Raw genomic sequence first — 24,716 nt, 5'->3', positions numbered from 1 at the left:
CTGGTGGCTCACTCCTGTCATCTTCGCTACTAAGGAGATTCAATCCAGAGAATTGTGGTTTAGTCAGTCCAGGCACAAACATCTATGAGACTTCATCTCTAAAAATAACCAGCAAAAGGCCAGTTGGGAGGTATGGCTCAAGTGGAAGAGCGCCAGCTGGGCAAGTGACCTGAGCAAATGTGATGCTGGATAGCAGCAAACAATCAATTAAACAAATAAACAGTTCTAAGTTCTACCCTTACTCTAGTAAAGTACCTTGTGAACTTCTACTATAGAAAGTTCAATACTTCAGAAGGGAATCAGGTAGAAGGGAGAATGCATTCCTTGACTAGAAGAAAAGAAGCTTCCTTTTCTTGAGCATGGCCTGGTCATCCCAGAATATTCTAGAAAATTGAAAAAGGCAACAGATAAAAGAAATACATAATGATCAATTCTTCTAAAACTCAAGTTCTCACTTGGGTAACTTGGCTGAAAAGTATTTTAAGATTATTTGTAAACATTTAATAAGTTCAGTGTACTCGTTAAATTTATAAAAATTCTTACCTTGCATGACTAGATCCCTTTTTTGTTCTTTACAAAGCCTAGTTGTTTGTTTTGCTGGTCCTGGGGCTTGGGCTCAGGGCTTGGGTGCTGTGCATGAGCCACTTTGTGCTCAAGGCTAGCACTCTACCACTTGAGCTACAGCACCATTTGTATCTTTTCTGAGTTGTTCATTGGAGATAAGCATCTCAAGATTTTTCTAAAGCCTAATATGTATGGATCTGAAATGCTTTTGGTGTAAAAGTTTTGTCCTTGCTTCCTGACTCTGGCCTGAAGAAATGAGTTGTGTCTCTTCCCTTAAAAAACAAACATACAAACAAACAAAACCAATTCAAACCATTACTAAATCCCTACTACTTTAAATATATGCCAGAAAAAAGATATGGGTTTCTTTTCAATCAACAATATAGAGTAATTTTCTAATTCATATGATCTTAGTTTTCAATTACCTGTTTAAAAATCCTCCAATAAAAAATAAAGATTGGAAACTAAAAACAAAACACACTTGATTGTGAGATAAAATGCAAAGGAAAAAAAATACTAGCAACAGCTTTTAGAAGGAAAAACTGAACATCATATTTTTGCTTGATCACCCACAGCCTCCTCAGCCCTTCATATTCAAGGACTGAAGAGAGGGTTTTTTTTTTAATGTTGTTGTCTGCAAGATTAACAAAGGGGAGGAAAATTCATATAGACCTCTTACAGGAGCTTTTCTATCTTTCATGGTTGCATACATGCCACTTGCTTATCCAGTTGATATATAAGCTTGTCAATTGGGAGAAGAACTATTGTGGTAGTTTTCAATGTCAAATGACAGGCCTAATTTCTGGTTGTAATCAATGATGGTAAAAGTATAAACTTAAAAGAATCCTAGCGAAACTCTTTCCTTTTATTGAATAGGAAGGTTCAAAACTGTTCAGTGATTCATCTGCAGTCACAAGCCAACTGGTAAATAAATCAGTCAGGACAAGCACATTTAACTCACAATCAGACTGACTTTGTACTTTCCACTTAGACCAAAGTAATTTTAAACCAAGGATGTCCCAGTGTTTCCATGGAAAACAGAGACAACAATAGAGAAAAGCGGGCTAACAATAACATGTTAGTGTTCTCACCTGAGGTACAGTACAAATTAAAACAAAAACCTAAAATTATATTCTTGTTGTAAAGAAATTGATGACAACCAAGTTGATATTATGCTATGTACTATTTGGTATTGCTTAAAACTCTACCTTCTACTAGTCTGGTATTAGAAAATAGATGTCATCAGAAAACAAGAGGAGGTGTTTACTTCTGCCTGAGTGAACAGAAGAGGATTGGATGCTGTTGTAACTGCTCACATGATTTTTCTCTTGCATGCTATGTGCATGTCTGTCTGCACACATACAGAACTCTTTCCCAATACCACCACTAAATGGCCACAGCCACTGGAGGCACAGAGTGGCTTAGGAAGTAAGGTAGCTTTCCACCAGTCTCCTTTCAAATTTTGTTATGTATCTCCCTAGTCAAGAAGTGTATCTTATTTTTGGTTTAAGGGCTTCCTTAAACGTAAGAACTTGGCAACCTGAGGGATTTCTCCCTAACTCCTTCTCAAGCATCTTGGCTAAAAGGGCCAAAGTCTTCCAAGAGGGGGAAAAAAAAAAGAAAGAAAAGAAAAGAAAAAAGGAAGAGGCTTTTAGAAGGTCTTCAGTTCAAAATCTCATCCACTGAGGATTTTTAGAAACCTCACAAATATTCAAAACATGTATCATATTCTCTGAAGACTTTCTTTTTTAAGTTAACAATTACGTCAAAAAGAGCCCAGTATTAGATATACAAGAAATCATGGAAAACCGGGTCCGGTAGCTCACGCCTGTAATCCTAGCTACTCAGGAGGCTGAGATCTTAGGATCGCGATTCAAAACCAGCACGGGCAGGAAAGTCCTTGACACTCTTATCTCCAATAAACCACTAGAAAACCGGAAGTGGCGCTGTGGCTCAAGCGGTAGAGTGCGCGCCTTGAGCTGAAGAGGCAGTGATATTGTTCAAGCCCCACGACTGACCAAAAAAAAAAAAAAAAAGAAACTATGAAATTTATTTTAGAATCAAAATCTCCAAACTGCACCTTCATGTTAAATTATAGAGTATTTAACTGAAATTTACTACTCACACTTTTCTTTTTTCAGACTGAGAAAAGTAGCACTTACATCAAAAGGAAATAGAATTTTATAATTAAAACTAATTTGATCAACTGCACATTCCAAATGTAGATATAGAAAAATGTTACACTGTAACAATGACAATAGTTTTTCTGAAATGAGGATGACATCTGTATAAACATATATAATATGTATATGTATATACATATACATATAGTTAAATATGATACATGCCTTCAGTTTAAAAAAAAATCAAGTGATAGTCAAAATGCCCACTGTAAGTCTCTAGCTTCCCGAAAGTTATGAAAAAAATACTATATCATAAATCTTGAGAAAATAATTTCTAATTTTCCTCAAAAATATTAGAAGACAAATGAAAGTATGCAGATTAGTAAATTAGTTATTGAGAAAGTTATAGTTTTCAATAACTCTTGGAACTGTGCAAAAACCCCAGGTGTGACAGCACACATGCACATTTCCAGCCACATTTGGTATGCTGACATGGGAAGACCCAATCTAGCTTGGGGTACACAGAGACACCTTGTCTCAAAAGCAAACCAACCGCAAAACAAAACCATCTTCTAAAACAATATTGTTCTCTTCTAAATATGATCACCAAATTATAAAGACTATAATAATCTTGGAAGCATTATTTCATCATTTCATTCAAAGAACAAAAAATACAAGGTATACAATTCTAAATCTATTATGATACAAACCTAGTACATGCTCTCAAAACATTCAAACTCATATGAATATAAAGGAGAAAAAAGTGTACAATTTCAAGGTGAAGAAATGAAGTCTATGGATAACTAACTAGTACCTTATCACAAATAAAATAGTCAGAGAACTCTCACCATATTTTAAATATCTGCCCAGGAGAGGCAGGATTGCAGGCAGAAATCACTGGAGGGTACCCAGGTAAGCATTAATATCAAAGGGCCAACTGTCAGGATAGGATGAGATGGGATTGGCTAGGCTAGGCTAGGCTAAGAGGATAAAAACTACCCTACTCAGTTTCTAAGGTAATAATCCCAAGTGAATGAGAAGGTCAGCTATGAATCATAGTTATGAGTCATTGTCAATAAAAAGAAAAGCAAAAACATTTAATGAATTTAGCATAGAATACAGGAGAAAATGTTTGGTCAATTATTTTTAATATTAAGATGCAGCACCAATCTCTGTTTTTGACACAGGGTTTTGTGGCATATCTAGGTAATTGACCAGGACTGAGGATTCAGCCCTTGCCTAACCCACAAGAGACCCTGAGTTCAATCAATACCCAGTACTGGGAGGTGAGGTTGGGGGAGGAAGTAACAATAATATACTAAATCATTGAAAACAGAGGAAGCCCCTTTATTTGGCTAATTAGATGTATGACCTTGGAAAATATTTACATGAGTGTCAGTTTTCCCATATATAATATGTGAAGAATATGAAGAGTTGTTCAGAAGATTAAATGAACTAATATATATTAAGTCTTGCAATGTCTCATACACAATGATATGCAATCATTTTCTTTGATGTTCAAGTAATACAGATAATTTACAGACCATTCAGGAAAGAACAATCAATCTTCAATCTAAATATAAAACCAGAGGCAATTAAAGCTTAGTCAGTTTCAACTGTCTTAGCTCATCAAGAATACAGGCAGTATACACACAAGTAGATAAAAATCAGCTTGCTAGAATTATACTACACATAGAAATCTTGCTTAAGGTATGTTAATTGACCACTAAAGAGGAACTGTAAGCAAAAGTAGCTTTCAAATGACAGCAATGCAGGTTAGGGTATAGTTTGGAGGAGGAACACAGCTAAAACGCGGTCATGGAGGATGCAACAGAGAAAATTTAGAGAATTATCTTTAAATTAGATATGTGATTCCTATACTGAGTTTTTGTCAATATAACATCATCATAAACTAAGGACTACATTCAGGCAGACCTGAATTTGAGTCTTGACTTTACTCTTTCTCTTTGAGGATATCACTTAAAAATCTTTGCTTTCTCCCTGTATAATAATGGCATCTCCCTTGTAGGGAAGTTAGAGGATTAAATAAGATAAAGCATATTCCAGTCTGAACCAATATATGTTAACTGCTGTTAGTTAATGTATGTTCCTTCTATAGTATTAAGACTGAGGGGGCCAATCAGTGAGCACACCTCACAGCCTAGGGAGCCAAGCACAGGGCGGCCTGCTTCCAGTTTCCTTTGGATCAGAGTCTGGACAAAGGCACAGCTGGCATCCTGTCCATTCCTGAGGGTGGCAAGATAAATCCCTTAAAGCATCCAAGAAGCAAGCTAAGACAATGATGTGGAAAACAACGCCTGCAAGCAGAAACAGAATGAGGAGAGAAGAAACTCCAGGAGCTGGAAACGAAGGCCCCTGGTCGTAGGTGTAAGAAATCTGCAAAAAGTATGCTATTCCTTGTCCCTGAGATGATGGTGATCCTTGATTCCATTCCCATTCAACATCTGAATTTCCTGCCATAATATCTCTACAACTATAGATAGAATGGAGTTTTGTCTAGGACTCTAAACATTAAGAACCACCTTTAAAACAAAAATCCTCATTTGTCAGCCATACCTACCTCAGCTGTAAATTTAAAGTAAATCCAGCCTAGATTCCTCCCATATTCTGCTTTTTGTTCGACTCTTGAATTCTGTATCATCTTAAAATTAATCCAATTCATAAAAAAAAGACTGGACTCCTGGATTGGAAGCTTGGGATCTAAAAACTCCAGTTTTAAGAATAAACATACAAGACCCCAAATATAAAAAACGATCCTTAATAGAAAGAATAGTGCTGGAGGAATATCAATACCAAATCTCAAACTCTACTACAAAGCCATAGTAATCAAAACAGCTTGGTACTGGCACAAGAACAGATCTCAGGACCAATGGAATAGAATTGAAAGCCCAGAAATGAACCTACAGATATATAGCCATCTAATCTTCGATAAGGTAGCTAAAAAAATAGAATGAAAGAAAGACAGCCTCTTCAGTAAATGGTGCTGGCAAAATTGGTTAATCACTTGTAGAAAACTAAAGCTAGATCCCTATATATCACCCTGCACCAGAATCAACTCCAAATGGATCAAAGACCTCGGAGTCAAAGCAGACACTCTGAAAACATTACAGGATGGAATAGGAGAAATCGTAGGTCTTGTTGGCACAGGCTGAAATTTTCTTAATAGAGACCCAGAAACACAACAAATTAAAGAAAAGTTGGACACATGGGATTGCATAAAATTGCAGAGCTTCTGAATGACAAAGGACATAGCTAGCAAGATCAATAGAAAGTCCACAGATTGGAAGAAGATCTTTACTAGTCATACAATGAACAAGGATCTCATATCTAAAATATACCTGGAACTCAAAAAATTAAATCCCCAACAACAAATCCTCAAAGAAACAACTGCCCAATAAATAAGTGGGCTAAAGATTTAAGGAGAAATTTCTCTAAAGAGGAAAGGATGGCCAATAGACACATGAAGAAATGCTCAACCTCCCTAGCCATAAAAGAAATGCAAATCAAAACAACATTGTGATACCACCTCACCCCAGTTAGAATGGCTTTAATCAAGAACTCTAATAACAACAGATGTTGGAGGGGATGTGGACAGAAGGGAACCCTACTGCATTGTTGGTGGGAATGTAAACTTGTTCAACCACTTTGGAAAGCAGTATGGAGGTTCCTCAAAAGACTCCACATAGAGCTCCCCTATGACCCAGCAATCCCACTTTTGGGCATTTACCCAAATGATCACAAGACCATACTAAAGCTACCAGCACAACTATGTTTATTGCAGCATTATTTACCATAGCTAAGATATGGAACCAATCTAGATGCCCCTCAAGAAATGAATGGATCAAGAAAATGTGGTATATATACACAATGGAATTCTATGCCTCCATCAGAAAGAATGGCATTACCCCATTTGTTAGGAAATGGAAAGACTTGGAAAAAATTATATTAAGTGAAGTAAGCCAGGCCCAAAGAAACAGGTCCCATGGTTTCCCTTATTTGCAATAACTAGCATATGTCTGAGATAAGCAGAAAAGGTCAGATAAGTTGATGTTAGGTGAAATGAACTCCTAGGTAAGTATTCAAATGTTTTTTCTTTCTTGAGATTGTTTCTAACATATTTATGATTTCTTTGTTGTTTTGTATGTCCCTCCCCCATGGTATAAACCTGCTTTCATTATTTCTGATGTTGGTATAATTTGTGGAAGGGAAGGGCAAAAATAAACCGTTTAAATAAGGATACAGGTTGACCCATTGCAACAACAAGATGTACAAGTCTTTATGTCCAAAAACGAACTTTACAACTTTGGCCGGGGCAGGGGGGGGTGGGGGTGGGAAGGGGGTAGATAGGAAGGGGAAACAAAGCAGGAGGCAACAATGCTTGATATGCACCCATTACCTTGCCCATGTAATTGTAACTCCTCTGTACGGTATTTTCACAATAAAAAAAAATGAACTGTGAGAAAAAAAGAATAAACATGCAGAACTGTTAATGATAATATAGCTGAACCTAGTGACTTGAACTTACAATCCTAACTAATCTGGAGGTAGAGATCAGAAAGACTGAAGTTCAAAGACAACCCAGGAAAAACAGTTAATGAGAACCTATCTCAACCAATAAAAAGTTGAGCACAGTGTTGCGTGTTTGTCATCCTTGCTGTGGCACAGAAAGACAAAGTGTTAAAGAGGAGGCCATTGTCCTGACTCTTTTTGGCAGAGAGAGAGAGAGAGAGAGAGAGAGAGAGAGAGAGAGAGAGAGAGAAAGTGAGGCAACAAAAACAAAGAGGTAAACAGACAGATACTCTATTTGAAAAATAGCAGGTAAAAAGAGTGGCTCAAGAGATAGAATGCATTCCCAGCAAGTACAAAGCCCTACATTCAAATCCCACTACTGAAAAAACAAACAAGAAAATAACAACAAATTCAAGCAAATGTAGTTTTTTTCTAATAGCAATATAAATTATTTTTTGCTCATTTCAAAACTGTATCTCTTTAATAAAATTTGGTCATTGGGCCAAATATTAGTGAAAAACATGATTGGTCTTTTGAGCTTCTTGGGCATTTCTTCCATAGTAGGAGTGACACTCATTTTCCTCCCAATTCTATGGTTAGCTCAGAATCTTAAACATATTAAATGTCTTGGTTGTAGTAGAGACAGTCAATATAGCTGAATTTCCCTGTCGGTAGTTATCCTGAACTGAAAAAATTTTGCAATTTTTTTCATGAGTGACTGAGGATTTTAGTCCTGTACTTTTGAGTCAAGATCCAATGATGATGATGGTTGAGAATATAGGTATAAGAGACATAAAGACTTGTGTACAAATCCTGACTCAATAAAACATAATCCAGGGCAAATCAACTTAACAAGCTTCTTTCCTTGTCCAGAGAATTGGGATAATAAGGAATAGGTCTTCTTAAGCATACAGAGCTGATCTTTTCAACCCCTGTTATCTACAGTAATGAGTTGGGGGACATGTTTCCAATTCTAGTGTTAAAGTGGACATATATACCTTGCTCTGAGTGAAAAGTTAAAAATGAAAGTATTTGCTTTGAAGAAAATTGCAACTTTTCTGAATTAACTGACCCAGATTGTCTGTGGCACTTTATTCTGCAATGGGATTTAGATCTCAGAAAACAAAGCTTCAAGAGAAATACTAGCTTATTTGGAAAACCATCTATCATAATTCAGCCTTCAGCTATTTGATTAATGAAAATAAGTAAAACATTATGTAACTAGTAATATGAAATGACTGTAACTTAAAAGATCTATAATAATTCACCAAATGATAATTTCAAATACTTAAATCATATAGTTTAGAAATCCAATTTAGAAATATAGTTCAATTTCATGATTAATGATCATTTTTAAAATAATCATAAGTTCACCTTGATTTTCTCCACTAATGGAAAATTGGAACTATGGTTAAGTATATTATAGAATAATAATGTCTTATTTTTCTTTTGAATAATATTAGAAAATTTTAAACTACCTATTAGTGTACATTCTCAGAAAAATATTAGAGGAAACAAAATTAGCTCCAATTAAAATGTTGTATCTTCCTTAGCAATTAAAATGTGTCATTTTACATTAAATATTTTATAACTGCTCTTTATTAGAATTGATTAAAGTGTTACAATTTCTCAGCCTCTAATTTAAATTCATGTACATTTCAGGAAATTTTCAACAACTCATCTTTACCTGATGAGGTTTTGATTAAAACTTACTCTTTGGTGTTGTACATGTGTAACATAGCTTCAACCATTATATTACCACTTGTCATATGCAATCAAGAGGAAAGAAATTCTTATTTGCAAATGTTTTGGCTTACATTTTCAATATCATTAAAAATTGGATTAGAGAGCAAAGGCTTCTATGACTATACTTACAGAAAAACGAAAGCATCAGAAAAATGCATGCTACAAAATTTCATTACATTCATTTTCTATCATTTATTTTCAATTTTGTCATGATAGTTAGCTAAACAACAACAATAGCAGCCCAGAAAGTTTAAAAGTATCAAAGGATTAAATGAAACCAAACAAAATTGAAATGTCACTAACCCAAAGCATGCACTGTTCCTCTATGCTTGCTGGAGCTCTTGCTGGTCTTAACCACACGAACAGCATTTTCTTTGAACAGCAGCTCACAGAAATTTTGTAGAAATTTTGCCATTTCTTCTGTAATCGTATCCAGGTATGTTTCTTTAATAAATTTCACTGTTGAGGATGGCGCTAAAATTTCACATATCGTATTAAAATCCTCTTTTATCACTGAGTATAACTTAAGCATGGTACTTTCATATTCATGCACTATTACGTCTAAATTCGAATCTCTGTTATAAGAAGGAAAGTAGTCCTGCAGAAATTTTGTTAGCTGTTTATTCTGTATGTTTTGGTACTTGACAATAACTTCATTTTCTGGATAAAGAAACAATAGTTTTTGTATGCATTGATTTTTCAATAAAATTTTTTGCTGTGGGTTATTTATTTCATTATGTCTTTCTAATTTGCACACTAAGAACCGTCGAAGATGCAGTCTTACATCATCCCATATAGACTTTACTTCCACAGAAGAGTGATCTTCAACTGAATGAAGGGAATTCCTAGAGAGGGTATGGAAAGATATTCCGCTTAGAGTCGATGGGAAGCAAACATTGCTCTGGCAGGAGAGGTCACAAAGGAAATCCAGTATCATTTCTTCTTGATTTTGTTCTTTTGTCAACAAATCTTGCTAATAAAAGTAAATTATACCATTAGAAATGTGATCAAATCTAAGCATACAATAAAAAATTACTTCCATAGGCATGCACAATTTCACCATTTATTTCAATTGAGAATCAATATTCTGATACGCTTCAAGATTTTTTTTGCATTTGGAATTGGGTCAATGCAATATTTTAGAATGTTATATTTTATGATTTTTTTTAATTTTGTAAAGCTCAGTTGATTAACTATTCAGTCAATTAGACTTTTAGACATATAGGCTTTCAATAGCTTTCAGTGTTACCTACCTCTAATATAACCTGAGCTGGATGAAAGGTATAACTTAAAAATTCTAAATAAAAACCTTGAGTACAACATTCATTGAATTGTATTCCCAAGACAAAATAAATTCAAGATACTCATAATAAATTCCTGGTAGATAATTTTTATGCACAAATCAATGTACTTGTTATTATAAAAACCCCAAATGAATATATACTGTTTAAAATCACTCTGAATAAGGCAGAAATCTTTAAATACGGGATGTGATTTGGGGCTACTAATAGCTACCATTCTGAGAAGTAAAATTTAATACATTGAAAAATGTCACCTTTCATTTAAATTCCTTTCTGAGAACCATGTTAAGAAAGATTTTACTTTGAAAATTAATCTGAGAATATTTCTGTTCTCTCCAAAGAAATGACTGACTCAAAAAGGATAAAGATTCTCTCAGAATCGCTCCCCAAAAGATGATATAAAATTATTCCTTTATACGTTCTGTGGTGATAGAAAACAATGGTGAGTAAAATTATAAATAATAAAAGGACAAAATGGTTTTCTTTTTGGACTTAGAATTACACATATTCTTTACATGCTGACTTTCATACTTATATCTATTTCAGCTAATACTAAAATTAGTTTATATCTTGAAGCAGAAACAAGCTGATTACAAAAGAAATGGAAGCAAAGCCCAAGTGAATAAAAGTGAGTCTGTCTTTGAAATTTCTTACTGATGCCACAGGTACTATGTGTGATTGAGAATAACAAACAGTTCCAAGACTGATTCTTGGAATTTGCTCTCAGTCACTGTAAGCACAGCATACCAAATTTAATGTTCTATTGGTAATAATTATACTCCAAATCTCTATGTTTTATTATATAAAAAGTATTTTCCACAAGGTTCACTGGTTTATTCATAATGAAAACTCTGTGGCTTAGAAAAAGCCAATTTACACATAATTTGAAACACGCTTAAGTGAATTTTCAAACATCATATACAATAAGGCACAGAAGGAAGAATAGACCTCAAGCTCATTCTCTTCTCTTTTTATTGGGGGGTGGGGGGGGGTAAAGCAGGGATTTGGAGGCAAGTAGTCCTGGGGTTTAAATTCATGACTTCATACTCAATAGGTTGTTCTATCACTTGAGCCATACCTCCAGCCCTGCTTTTCATTGGTTATTTTTAGAGATGGAGCCTAGTGAATTTTAATGCCTGGGCTGACCTCAAATCACCATCCTCCAACACTCGGCCTGAGTAGGCAGGATTGCAGGCATGAACTACAAACACCCGGCATATTTGCCTTCTTTCACACTACAGAACCAAAGAACGTGTAACTTTTCTGTACCATTTTTTTCTCTCTTTTCTCCTCATTTTCAGTTCTTTTGATACTTCTGGAAAAGAAATGTCCATAAAGAGAGGGTAGGACATGTCAGCACTAAGGTCAATTTTGTGAGGTAAATGAATTATATTAGTGATTCAGCCTTGGGTTTAAGTCACTTAATAACTATAAATATTTGATCAAAGAATAATTAATTACAGAGACAAAAAACACATGTTTTCTGCATTTATATTTTTTCTGCATTTATATTTTGAAAACTTGCTGCAGTATAATTGTCAGAATGAGAAGCTGTTTCTACTTTAAATACAGAAATAATACAAATCTTCTATAAAAAATAGGTATAAGAAAAATGAAAAGATTGACACTTTTAGCCAACAGAAACTTGATAATAAGGTCATTTTAATCTGGATCTGTTTTCATAATGTGGTTTGTTCCTTAAAGCAATATCAACAATTATGTTAAAAAACAACAACAACAGTAACAAAATTCTAGGTCTGGCAGTAGCCTATCAGCATAATGAGTTTGAACAAAACTAAGGCGGCCTTTGCCCTGAAGTGAATAGAGAGTGACTTATGTGTGACAGATTAAAAGATAATTAAATGCTTTTGCTTTTAATTAAATGAGAAAGCATTATTACATCAATATTAATGAAATTCAATACACATGGCTCTTAATAGAAATTAAAGGAATAACTATTTCCATATTTATTCTTCAAGGCTCCACCTTCAAGAGATAATGGGTGAGAAGATTTTCTTAAAAGATTAAGGCTTCAGGGCATGTAGTCTTCCTTTCTCTTCCTTTTATTACTTTGTAAACATTAAAGGACATCTGTAATAATAGCAACAGCCAAGAACTATTTTCATCTGATCTTTCTTCCTAAGCCATCTATAACCTCAAGATATTTTCCACATCTGCCTTAGTTAGTGTCTGATGTTCAGACAAAAATGGTGCCTTTTTCCCCCTAAATTAAATTAAAACCATGGCTCCAGAAACACTGCTTTCTAACAATTGTGCCATGCCTTTGGGAATCTGTTTTTGTAGGCTAGTCACCCTGGTAGGTGTAGGTGTAATAAAATAGCTGTGCTGTGCAAGGTTATAGACAGTGGCCAGCATCAAAGAATGTATAATGTAATAATTTTTAATCAATTAAAAATGGTTGGGTATACACTGCTGTCTTGATTGAGAAGTAGGTTGGGAATGCAGAGAATGAGACAAGATCACCTATTAGATATAATTGATGGAGATCTTATTATGCTTAATACCGAGCATCGAGAAAAGTGGTGTTATGAAGGAGGAAGAAATATAATGAATATGAACTCTGGAAACAACTGCAATACACAATGATACATTTTGTGTTATTGATATGCTATGTATCACAATATAAATCATCTAGGGATTATAGTATTTAACTTCCCTTTTATTTTTACTATGAGTGTATTCATAAAAATCACAGTGAAAAACTAAATCGTTCACTGGATTCTATTGGATATATAGGAACAAAACTAAAACAATAGCTCTACACTTGGCAGGCTAATATTTTCACTGACATTTACATAGATAAATGAAATGAGCTGTACCTCATTTACCCACCCCACTCTATTATAAAACAATGACAATATTTTTACCAGTGTCTTGAGGAATTTTATTAAATCTCCATGGAAGATGGAAGGTGCCTTAGCTGTATTATAGTCAAAATCAGTTAGCCATTCCAAGCAGTCAGTAGTTGTTTGCAGCTGCACATCTGAATACTGCTTGCTAACTTTGGCCTGTATCTCTTTAATGCAATGTTCTATGCTATAAAAAAACAAACAATTATTTTGGTTGGAAGTAGGTAACAACTTCATATTATAAAATGTTTACATGTCGTATCTTGTTGAACATCTATAAAATTATTTTAAAATTCTATGATGTAACAATAATAAGGGAAAATATTATTGCTTGGTTGAAATGTGAAAGTTCTGATTTTCTGGCTGAAGAAAATACAATAGCAGAAGTATTAAATATTTAATAACTTAGAGATGAGTTAGAAATTCTTTTGTGCTAACACTAATACCAAGCATAATAGAACATTAGCATTCTTAACAAGGCAATGGGTAAGGGGCATAGAAAAAAATATTGTGAACATCAGACTATACATTATGTACTAACAAGTGAATTACAGCGTAAGTTGTGGAAAAGCTTAATCAAAGGAATATTAGGAGTTCAGGAACAGTTCTAAAGGGATTTTAGTTTTAAGTGTTGTAAAGGATACAAGCAGTATAAAATGTTACTATCACTAAATATTTTGTTGCCAACCAACTCTATCCCAAAAAACGAAACATATACTGAAAATTTCATGAAAAACTGAAAGTAAATGAAGTGAAACACTAATAATAAGTATATTTTTATGAGAAAATTACATGAGGTTTAGATTTTACTTTTCTGTATTTCCTGTTTCTTTACCAAAAACTAAATTGAGGAAAAAATTATTGAACAGAATCTTGAATTATGTATTAAATTCCATTAAACCATTGGTATGATAAAAAAGATATATATTATGTAATTTCCCACATGTAATTAGATACATTCATAATTATAAACTTTTGCGAGGGTAGATACATTCATAATTATAAACTTTTGCGAGGTAAACTGGTGACCTTTCACATCGTGCCATCTATGGAGCAGTACGGAAGTGATATATTACCACCACCTGATGGCAGCACATCTAAACTGCAAGAAAGCTTTTGTACAAAAGTGAGTGGCTTTGAACCTGAATCCCTTCATCCAAAATTGACAGCTATAAAATTGACAGCAGCTTAATAGTATTAAAGAAAGCATTGTTATAACAAGTTAAAATTACCGTTTTGAAAGGACAATTGCTTTTAATTGCAGGTTCCATATGATGCAACCGCATAGTTTTATAAACCAAGCTCTGATTATTAAAGCTCATGTTAAATGAAAGCATCTTTTGATACTATTCATCAGGTATGGGTTGCCTCTAAAACATATAGTGTAAATATTATATACTAAAGTTTTTTGAGAGACTTCTGAGCATGAGTGAATTCAAACTAAATTACCTTGGAAAAAATAGAGAATCAAAGAGCCTTTTCATGAAAACAAGAACTTAGAAGAAAAATAATACCTCCTCTGGCCACAGGCCACCTAATTTCCTGATGGAAGAGTTTAGGTATTCAGGAATACCAGTTCAATCCGACAAGAGATTGGCATGTGCTTTCCAACTTACATAAGCACTTCCATGGACCAAGAAACACAATGCCCTAGGCATACATCTTGATTCCAGGATCCTTTATCAAAGGTTTGCATTATAGCATCCTCATGTGTCTCACTCAAGGAAACCTAATAGACTGCAGCAATGTGAATTGGAAAGGCTCCGCAGTTAGTCTACCTAAATCTGCTTCAATCAGGACTCAGCTTTTAGGCTAATCTCTAACATCTGAATCTGGATAGAGGCCAAAAATGACAATGTACAAATAGGGTAAAGCCTTCAGGAGAGCTAGATATTTTAGTAATTTGTCTAAACACTGATAAAGGGATTAAGTTATTGCATTTCAAGAGACCCCCTCATTGAGATAAATTAAGACACTTGGGCTTCTTGTTAAAAATTATTTTGAAAATTATATTAAGTGAAGTAAGCCCAGCCCAAAGAAACATAGGTCTATGGTTTCCCTTATTTGCAATAATTAGTATATGTGTAGGACAAGCAGAAAAGGTCAAAAGCTATGTACATATGACCACATAAAATGATTAAGTGAAATGAACCCCAAGATAAGGACACAAGTGTTTTTTTTTTCTTTCTTGCTATTGGTTTTAACGTATTTATAATGTCCTATATGATTTTTTTTGTTTCTTTTGTATATTCTTCCCCCACGGAATAACCCGTTTTCACTGTATTTGATCCTGGTGCCCTGAATTTTGTATAAACATTTTTCTAATTTGGGGAGGGGAAGGGAAATAACAAAAGGTTTAAATAAGAATACAGGTTGACCCATTGTAACAATGTGATGTACAAGACACTATGTTGAAAACAAACTTTACAACTTGGGTTGGGGAAGAGCCAGGGAGGGAGAAGTTGAGGAGGTGGGGAGAGAAGGGACGGTAGGGGAAAAACAAAGGAGGGGTAACAATACTTAATAGGAAATGTACTCATTACCTTATTCGTTTAACTGTAATACCTCTGTACAGTATTTTTACAATAATATATATAATAAAAATAAAAATTATTTTGACAATTAAATGGCTGAATATCTTGTCAATATGTCATTCAACATTGTCCATAATCTCTTTTTTAAAACTCATTTTATTGCTTGTCTAATTTTTAAACAAAGGGATATTTTTAATATTTAAAATGAATGTCATGCCTATCATCCTAGCAATTAAAGGGTTAAAAGAGAAGAATCTCAAACTCAAGAGCCAGCCTAGATTACCTAGAGATTTCCAGACAAACATGTATTGTAGAGTGAGACCTTTCCTCAAACAAATAAAAAAGATGAATGTCATTTTAATATGCAGTCTAATAATTTATCTTGAGGTCAAAATTAAATTAACATTCAATATTTATGGCAATGTTTTCAAGTGTCACATTTCAAATATTATATTCACGTATGCATAGGAATTCATGGAGAGGGTAATCTGGGGAAGGATGTATTCTTGGATTCATAGATGTAAGATCTTAATCTAGGTTTTCTTAAAATAACACATCTAGCTGGGCCCTGGTGGCTCACACCTGTTATCCTAGCTATTCAGGAGATGGAGATAGGAGGATCGCAGTTCAAAGACAGCCAAGGTAGGAAAGTCTGTGAGACTCTTATCTCCAATAAACTACTCAGAAAAAGCTAGAAGTGGCATTGCAGCTCAAGTGGTAGAGCACTAGCCTTGAGCACAGAGAAGCTCAAGGACAGGACCTGGGCCCTGAGGTCAAGCCCCAAGACAAGCAAAAAAAAATTAAAAATTAAATAAAAACACCTGCCTTTATTTTGCATTGTTTTCTATTTAACTGCAAATTGCTTCTAATTTTTTAGAACCAAGGTCAGTCATGAAAATATAACCAACCTGCATATTGTAAAATCCCAAACATTATGGTAATGACTGCAGTAGGCTCGCTTCCCCAATAGTCTAACTTTACAAGTTAAGAACGATTTTATTTAGCAAGGACTTCTTGAAACAAGTTCTTTGCTCTATTTCTAACATTAAACCTACTAGAATAAACCTGACATCAACAGAGTGACTAAATGAACCAGCAGTTCACTTGGTAGAATCTAATCATGAAAAGAAAGTAGAATCGTATTTATCAACATGTATGTTGAAATATATGTAAATATAAATGGATGGTAAAATGTAAATACATGTATAAAATACAATGCGAATCAGGAGAAAGTACACAGTATGGTATCAATCCTATAATAATTTGAGAATATGCCATATAATCCACATTCATCACAGGATTATAAACACAGGCAGTGGAAATGTGAGAAATGCACTGGAATGATCCTACCCCACTTTCTGGCAGGGTGGGATGGAAGTGACATGCGGTTTGGGAGGGGATCCTAAAGAGACTTAGCTGGACTAGTAATATTTTATCCCTTAAACTGGACAGTGAGCACATGAGTACTTACCAGAATACTCTATCCTTTTTCCTGTGACTCAAAACTTCTTAATAAATTTTAACTCCAATGTGCTTTAATTATAATGAGTCTAAATTATCCAAGTTAATGGTGTGTACAAGTAGATGCATTTCTGAGGTGCTGCGTATAAATCAATTTATAAATCATTTAAAATGTTGAGTATGCTTTTTAAAGAATATTTGTGGTGATTTTCCCAATGGTTCTCTTTCATTTCTATAAAACCTGCATATTGAATTGAAGGCATTATTTGATAAACATAAACTGAATGATGACTATGTGGTGGGCACAGTGTCATATATTGGGGACCAAACATAGTCATCATCATATCCCTAAAAGATTGTGTATAGTGAGCGAGACAGACTTGTGAACAAATAATAATGCATTAAGACTTTAAGAAGTATATACAGTAGGCTGAAGGAGTATACAGAAAGGAGATAATATGCCTGTGAGGGGTATAAATATTGCTTTTTAGAAAGAGATTGTATAGAGATTGTATAGAAGAATCACTGAACATAAAACATAAAATTCCTAACATCTGGCCTTAAAAGAATCCATTATTGATCCTATAACTTCAATGATGTCTCACTTTATAACTCTATTTTGGGATATTAAAAATGCAAATTTATTTTAAGGTCACAACTACATTTAAGCATATACATGCATCTGCATGCACAGAAAGATGCATTCTTACCTCCAAAATGATTGATGCCCTGAAAATAAAAAGTTGGCATTGAACAGTAACAACAGCATAAAAGCCTATTGGTTTGGGGCAGGTATAGTTGGGGGGTAGGGAGAGAAATTAAGAAAAAGGGATAAAAATTATGACATATAATTTTGAAACACAGACTTACTGTAAAAGCTCCTGCAAGATTCAGAATACTCTTTACTATTTAATCTCACAGAGGCTGGGAATGTGGCTTACTGGCAGAGTGCTTGCCTAGCATGCATGAAGCCCTGGGTTTGATTTTTCATTACTGCATAAACAAATAAGGTTAGAAGTGGCAGTATGGCACAAGTGGTAGAGTTTTAGCCTTGAGCAATTCATCTCAAAGCCCCAGGACTGGCAAAAAAAAAAAAAAGTGCCTCACAGAGACTTTTCTGCCTGGGCTGGCTTTGAACCACAATCTCAGTCTGCTCAGTAGCTAGGATGACAGGTGTGAGCTACTGAACCTGGCAAGCTTTTACATTTTTGATATTATTTATTATATTTCTTATCCACAAAATTAGTTCAGTTTAAAGAAAAGTATTTCAATTTTATCACATATACTTAAAAGCACAAATAGTTGTGTGAAGTAAATAGAACTTTATAGTATTTGGATTAGCTAGGTTTATCTAATAAGATCATTAAAACTGCTTGAGATCAACAGGTAATTTGTAGGAAAGTGAGCTAATTTATAAAAACTAGTGTGTAATTAAACTGTAATTCAGACATGGACAAAAACTTATTTTCTGTAGATAACATTTTTTAAGGTCAAGGAAAAGACTCTTCAAACAACTACTTTCATAGCTATAACATGTAAGAAACTAAGCATTTATGCTGAACTGTATTCTGTTAAAATGAAGTTATAACTTCATTTTAAGGAAAAAAACACTTGATACCAAATTCTATTAGCACAATATTTTAAAAATCTTTCTCCTATGTATCTTTCCTTTCCTACTCATTTTCTGAAAAACTCTAATCATCTCTCATTTGGACTATATATTAATAGCTATCTGAAGTGCCCTTCTATTGATAGCCCATCTTTCATTAAGAGTTTACTATAAAAAGCACAGTATGAAAGAATCCTTAGAATTAAGGCCTTCTATTGATTTGTTGCTTCGTATCTCTTACAATAAAAGTTCAATGGTGCCAGTGGTTCATACTTGTAATTCTAGCTACTCAGGAGGGTGAGATCTGAGGATCACAGGTCAAAGCCAGCCCAGCCCAGGGAAAGTCCCTGTGAGATTTTCATCTCCATTTAACCACTCAAAAACCAGAAGTGGCGCTAGTAGAGCACTAGCCTTGAGCACATAGAAGGTCAGGGACAGTACCCAGGCCTGTGTTTAATCTCCACAACTGACAAAAAAAAAAGTTCCAAGAGGCTCTAGAATGCCCCAGGTGGCTTGGAGAAAATTCAGATCCTTGGAATACCTGGGTCAACCTAAAATATCTAAAATTCTTTGTAAAAAGTTAAACAATCACAACATATATACATACATCACAGCATACTCAAAGTCCAGTTAATGGAAAAGTAGTACTGCTAGTACCAAAATTCCCAATGGGGACTGACAACAGACAGCCTGTATTATATCTGTAGGAAGACATACAGTGACATGTTGTATTTTGCTTCCTCAATTTACATCTTATTTGTACCCATTTTCTTTTTTTGTTTGTTTGTTTGGACCCACTTTCTTTTCCTTTTTTTTTTTTTTTTTTGGTCCGGTCATGGGGCCTAAACTCTGGGCCTGGGCGCTGTCCCTCAGCTCTTCAGCTCAAGGCTCGCGCTCTACCACTTGAGCCACAGCGCCACTTCCAGCTTTTTTTCTTTTTGCTCATATGGTGCTGAAGAGTCAAACCCAGGGCCTCATGCATGCAAGGCAAGCTCTCTACCACTGAGCCACCTTCCCAGCCCTTGTTTGGACCCATTTTCATAGACTGTAGTGGTAGGATGGTAGGAACAAGACAGAAGAGGAACAAGCCTAGTTACCAGTACAAAATTTTCACAAGTGTCAAAAATTTATGGGTATATAAGGTCACGCTAATTTATTTATTTACTTATGCAAGCATAAGTAAATAATTGATTTTTTCTTAATCTATGAAGACTTGCCCTATAATTTTAGCACAACTACTAAAATAAGAATGTGATCTGCCTAAAGGTAACTCTATAAATTAAAAATAGAGAAAAATGTAGTGAATCTGAACCAGTACTTAGTCTGTATTGAATCCATCTGAGACAGTAAGAGAGATGGAATAAAAAATAAAGAGGAGAACCTATGTAACTATGAGATCAGAAGAGATCTAAGACCTGCATGTAGCCTACATCTTTCTATCTAATATTAAAATAAGTCACATGATCAGGGTATGAAGAGGTAAAACACATAGCAGATATTCTCTCATGCTGCCATGGGAAAGAAGCCACTTGCAGCCTTACTGAAGAACAAATTTGTATTAGCTATGGTGCAACTTCTAACAAACTATCTCAGAGATGAAACTCTGAATAAGAATGAAAAGATATAAGGAAAGGGTTTCCCAGGCAATGGTAGCTCATGCATGTAATCCTAGCTACCCAGGAGGCTGAGATCTGAGACTCACCATTCAAAGTCAACCCAGGCAGGAAAGATCATGAGAGTCTTTTTTCCCCATTAATCATCAAAGAGCCAATAATGGAGCTGTAGCTCAAGTGATAAAGTGCTAACCTTGAGCACAAAAGCTCAGGGACAGCACCTAGCCCTGAGTTCAAGACCCAGGACCAGCACCCACACATACACAAATCAGTATAATTTTGTGTATATACATGTAGAAGTAGAGAATGTTTCTAAAGAGTTAAGTGATAATTAACCATGGCAGGTATCTTCTGAAGAATAAGACTAAGAGGGACAGAGAAGAACAGCAGCTTCCTTATCTGTGCTCTTCTCTAGCATTAGAAAATTTACCAAAAATATTATAATGTACAATCAAAAACACTTAAAGAAAAAAAACTATCATATGAAGACAGCCTCATCTATCATATTCTACTCATCCAGCTTTACTGTAACTTAAAATGAGTCAAACACGAGAGGCTTAACAAGATACCTAATGCATGATTATTGGCTATCTTTTAATTATTACTTTAGGCAGTGGTTATATGATGATAAACAATACGTCTTTAAAGTGGAGATGAAAAAAAAAAGCCTTGAAAGTAAAGTAGCAAGATACCAGCTTCCACCCTCTTCTCAGCTCTCATCCTAGATCCCAGAGGAGGATACTCTTGGTCCCAACAATCTAAATTTAGGATTATGATTAGCAACGACTGTGGTGTGAAAACTGTGATGGTTAATCTTTATCACACTTTAGGATGTGTATGGGTAAAAGAGATGGGAATTACATAAAGTAGGAAAAAAACCTCAAGTACATATTAAATTATATCTTCTTGGTATAATTAAGTATTATTATTATTAGTTATACTTCTCCCAAACAACTTGAAATAAATATACAGTCTGTGTAAAAATTTTCATTTTACATAATTTCCATAGGTATACAATATAAAAAATAATTAAAAACAGGATGTGTGTGTGTGTGTCTATCCAAAAGCAGACTTATGGTGTGTGTGTCCAAAAACAGACTTATGGCTTGCTCTGTCATGGGAAGTCCAAGTTTGGTAGATTATTTAAGGTTTTCTTTTTGAACTCAGGATCACTTGAACTCTGATCCTATTGATCTCTAACTCTAGAGTAGCTGGGATTACAGGTGTGAACCATGTGACATCAAGCTTAAAGATGTTTTTTAGTTTCCTCTTTGAAACCTTTAAGCTGCCATAGTAAAAACCTTGAAGAAAACTTTTAGATATACCAAATATTTAAGCACTTGTGAAAAATAAGTAAATCTATTAGTTCACTTGAATTATCATCTTATTAATACTAATGGATAAATTTACAGTGATTACTTATCCAATATGCTCTCACAATATACTTCCTCTTCTCCCCAGACCTGAGATTAAGACATGGTATTTTTTTCCTGGTAGCACTTTGTTCTTTATTTTTTTAACGTATTTTATTATTATTGTAGAAGTAATGTACAGAGGGGTACAGTTACATAAGTCATGTATTGATGACATTTCTTTTTGAACCATGTCACCCCTTCCTTTGCTTTCTCACAATTTTTTCCTCCCATCTCCACCCACAGGTTGTATAGTTCATTTTCCATATAGTGTCTAGTGAGTATAACTGCTGTATTTGTTTACCATTTTTCCCATCTTTCCCATGAACCTTTACCCTCCTATCCACTTGTTCTTTAGATTAAAAAACTAAAAGTAGATATCTTCCATAATTACCTGATAAATTTGCTTCCTGAGGTACACACAGAGGTTGTCTATAATTAGTCAATAAAATAAAATAAGCTCTTAACATGCAATAATACCACCCAAATAAATATTAAGAGAACAAATATCATTTCATATTAGATTCTGAGCTCAAAAGAACTTCTGAATCTCAGTATTTTATTACAGTAATAAGTTCCAGTCAGCTAAAAAAAAATCTGTGCTTTCAGTTAGTTAGTCTATGCATTCATAGCAGGAGATTTACTCTTGTTATCAGGTTTTATGTGTGCTTCATCATTACTGATTTCTATAATCAGAACTACAAGTCACTCACTTCTGACTTGACTGGAAAGGAAGATGTAAAAGTGAAAGTGGTTTGAAAGAATGACTGCCTCTCCTGAAGGGCAGGTGAGGGTTCAGTGACCTGTGGGCACATTGGTTCATTCTTGTGAATCACTGCTTTGGGGAGGTGAAAGACCCTGTGGCTCATAAAACTTGATGATATTAAGAAGAGGGAAAGAATTCACACTTGAGGTGTCAGGGTCACTGGAAGAAATACAGTTTTAAAAATTCAAGTGTGAGAAAAAAATACTATATTTAAAAATGAATTGCTAATGTTTTCTTCTTTTAAAAAGTATTGTGGAAAACCCATATCATACAGATGTTCATTACTTATTCAATGTACACAACTGGGAGATAAATAGAACTGTTAGAATACGAAAGTGCCAAGGGTAATTCAACCACTGCAGTCTAAGTGTGGTATAACTGATTCGCCGTGACATACAATTTTCTAAAAGCTATTCTGTTAGAAGGCAATAAATGAGTAATAAATGATTTACACTCTTTTGGACCATGGTTATTATTCAGTATTTTATTTTTAAAAATATATATACACCCTATACTATTATGTTTATTCTCTAGAGTATAATAAAAACATAATTGAATTTGATGAAAAATAGACTTTATTCTAAATGTGGTGTATAGCACATACAGAGACCCTCTTATTATATCCCTTGTGAAGATCAATGGTCACTTGAGGTGGTTCTGGCTGCAGGTTTCTTTTAATATATGGGCAATAAAATATTTTTAATTTAGAAATTATATCCTTCTATTCCATACTGAATTTTATTTTTAATAATAATGCCTGAATTTCAACCTAAAGCATAATTCATGAATGTAAAATACAATATTTTAATCATTGTTATATTTTTAAATATGATTTTTTTATTGATCGAGTAGAGTAGGAAATTAAGTTTAGCGAATAAAAACAAAGTAAAAACAATAGTTCAGTGATTCCCTTTGTTCTGATATAGCCTAAAGGCCATTGTGAAGAGAGAAATTAATTTTTTAAAAGAATTTCCAGTGGGTACAGTTGTACCAGTTGTGTAAACCTGTGTAATTCCAGCTACTCAGGAGGTGGAGATCAGATCAATCAGATTGCAGTTTATTCCCAGCCTAGGCAAAAATGAAGCTCCATCTCAATAAACAAGGCATGTGCACAGTTGTGATCCCAGTTAAGCAAGAGGCATAGGTATGAGGACTGTATTCAAGGTTAGCCCCAAGCAAAAACAAGCCCTAATTTGAAAAATAAAAGTAAAAAAAATTGGAAGTATGGGTCTAATGAGACCCTGAGAGATGGTGGTGTGTACGTGTATGTATATATGTGCACATGTATGTGTGTATATAAAACACCATCTCTCAAATTGAGATAAGTGATGTGTGTGTGTGTGTGTGTGTGTGTGTGTGTGCGTGCGCGCACGCGAGTGAGCTAGTTCTAGGGCTTCAACTCAGGTCTAAGTTTTATTGCTAAAGGCTAACATTCTACCACACTTGAGCTACAGCTCCACCTCTGGCTTTTTGGTAGTTAATTAGAGATAAGAGTCTCATGGACTTTCTTGCTCAGGCTGGCTTCAAACCACAATCCTCAGATATCAGTCTACTGAATAGACAGCATTCCAGATGTAAGCCACTAACATCCAACAAAGTAAGTGATTTGATAATCTATTTAAGTGAATAGTATTTGTATTTCTAAGGTCTTTAGTTAGGAAATTCTGTTTTATCTATATAACACAAAATTCTATAAATACATCATTACAGTAAAGTCATACAGTCATTTTATATTTATGTGTAATGTCCTTTAATATCAAATATATACTCACAACAGTATAGGGTAAAGTCACTTATATGCTATCTTTAAATTGTATATATATGCATATGTATGTATGCTAAACATATGCAAACATACATAGCATTATACATATACACATATATACAATTTTATGTATGCATGCTAAACAAGAAAATGAAACAAAAATAAGGAGTTCAATTCTCCTACTAATATTCAGAGTAAATATTTTCCTCTTCTCCTTTCTCATAAAGCATTTGCCTTAGAAAAAACTTAATTGCAAGTATTTTCCTCTCTTTGGCATGTATGCCTTAGAAAAGTAGATATGCCTTGTCAGCTATGTGGCCCAGAAGTGTCCTTCTCAAGAATCTGGCAGCTAAGATTTTTGAAATAGAAATAAATAGCAATAGCAATAGCTCCCTCAGTTCCAGTTGAAATGATAGGAGCCT

At 34.4% G+C, this 24,716-nt stretch overlaps 1 protein-coding gene across 1 annotated transcript in view; it reads right to left on the bottom strand.

Moving 5' to 3' along the window:
* The window catches only part of Kiaa0825 (KIAA0825 ortholog), a 402,774-nt gene that overhangs the window by 329,682 nt on the left and 48,376 nt on the right, over positions 1-24,716 (bottom strand). The window contains exons 3-4 of the mRNA XM_042691026.1: positions 13,153-13,321; positions 9,267-9,936 (exon numbers count right to left, since the gene is read on the bottom strand). Coding sequence (XP_042546960.1) covers positions 9,267-9,936; positions 13,153-13,321 — 839 coding nt within the window. The remainder of the gene's footprint in view (positions 1-9,266; positions 9,937-13,152; positions 13,322-24,716) is intronic.

The sequence above is a fragment of the Dipodomys spectabilis genome, unplaced genomic scaffold (genome assembly GCF_019054845.1).
Source record: "Dipodomys spectabilis isolate Male_0828 unplaced genomic scaffold, ASM1905484v1 ptg000140l, whole genome shotgun sequence".
NCBI classification, from domain to species: Eukaryota; Metazoa; Chordata; class Mammalia; order Rodentia; family Heteromyidae; genus Dipodomys; species Dipodomys spectabilis.
Note: the sequence above shows the minus strand (reverse complement) of the source record. Positions and strands in the feature narration are given on the sequence as shown.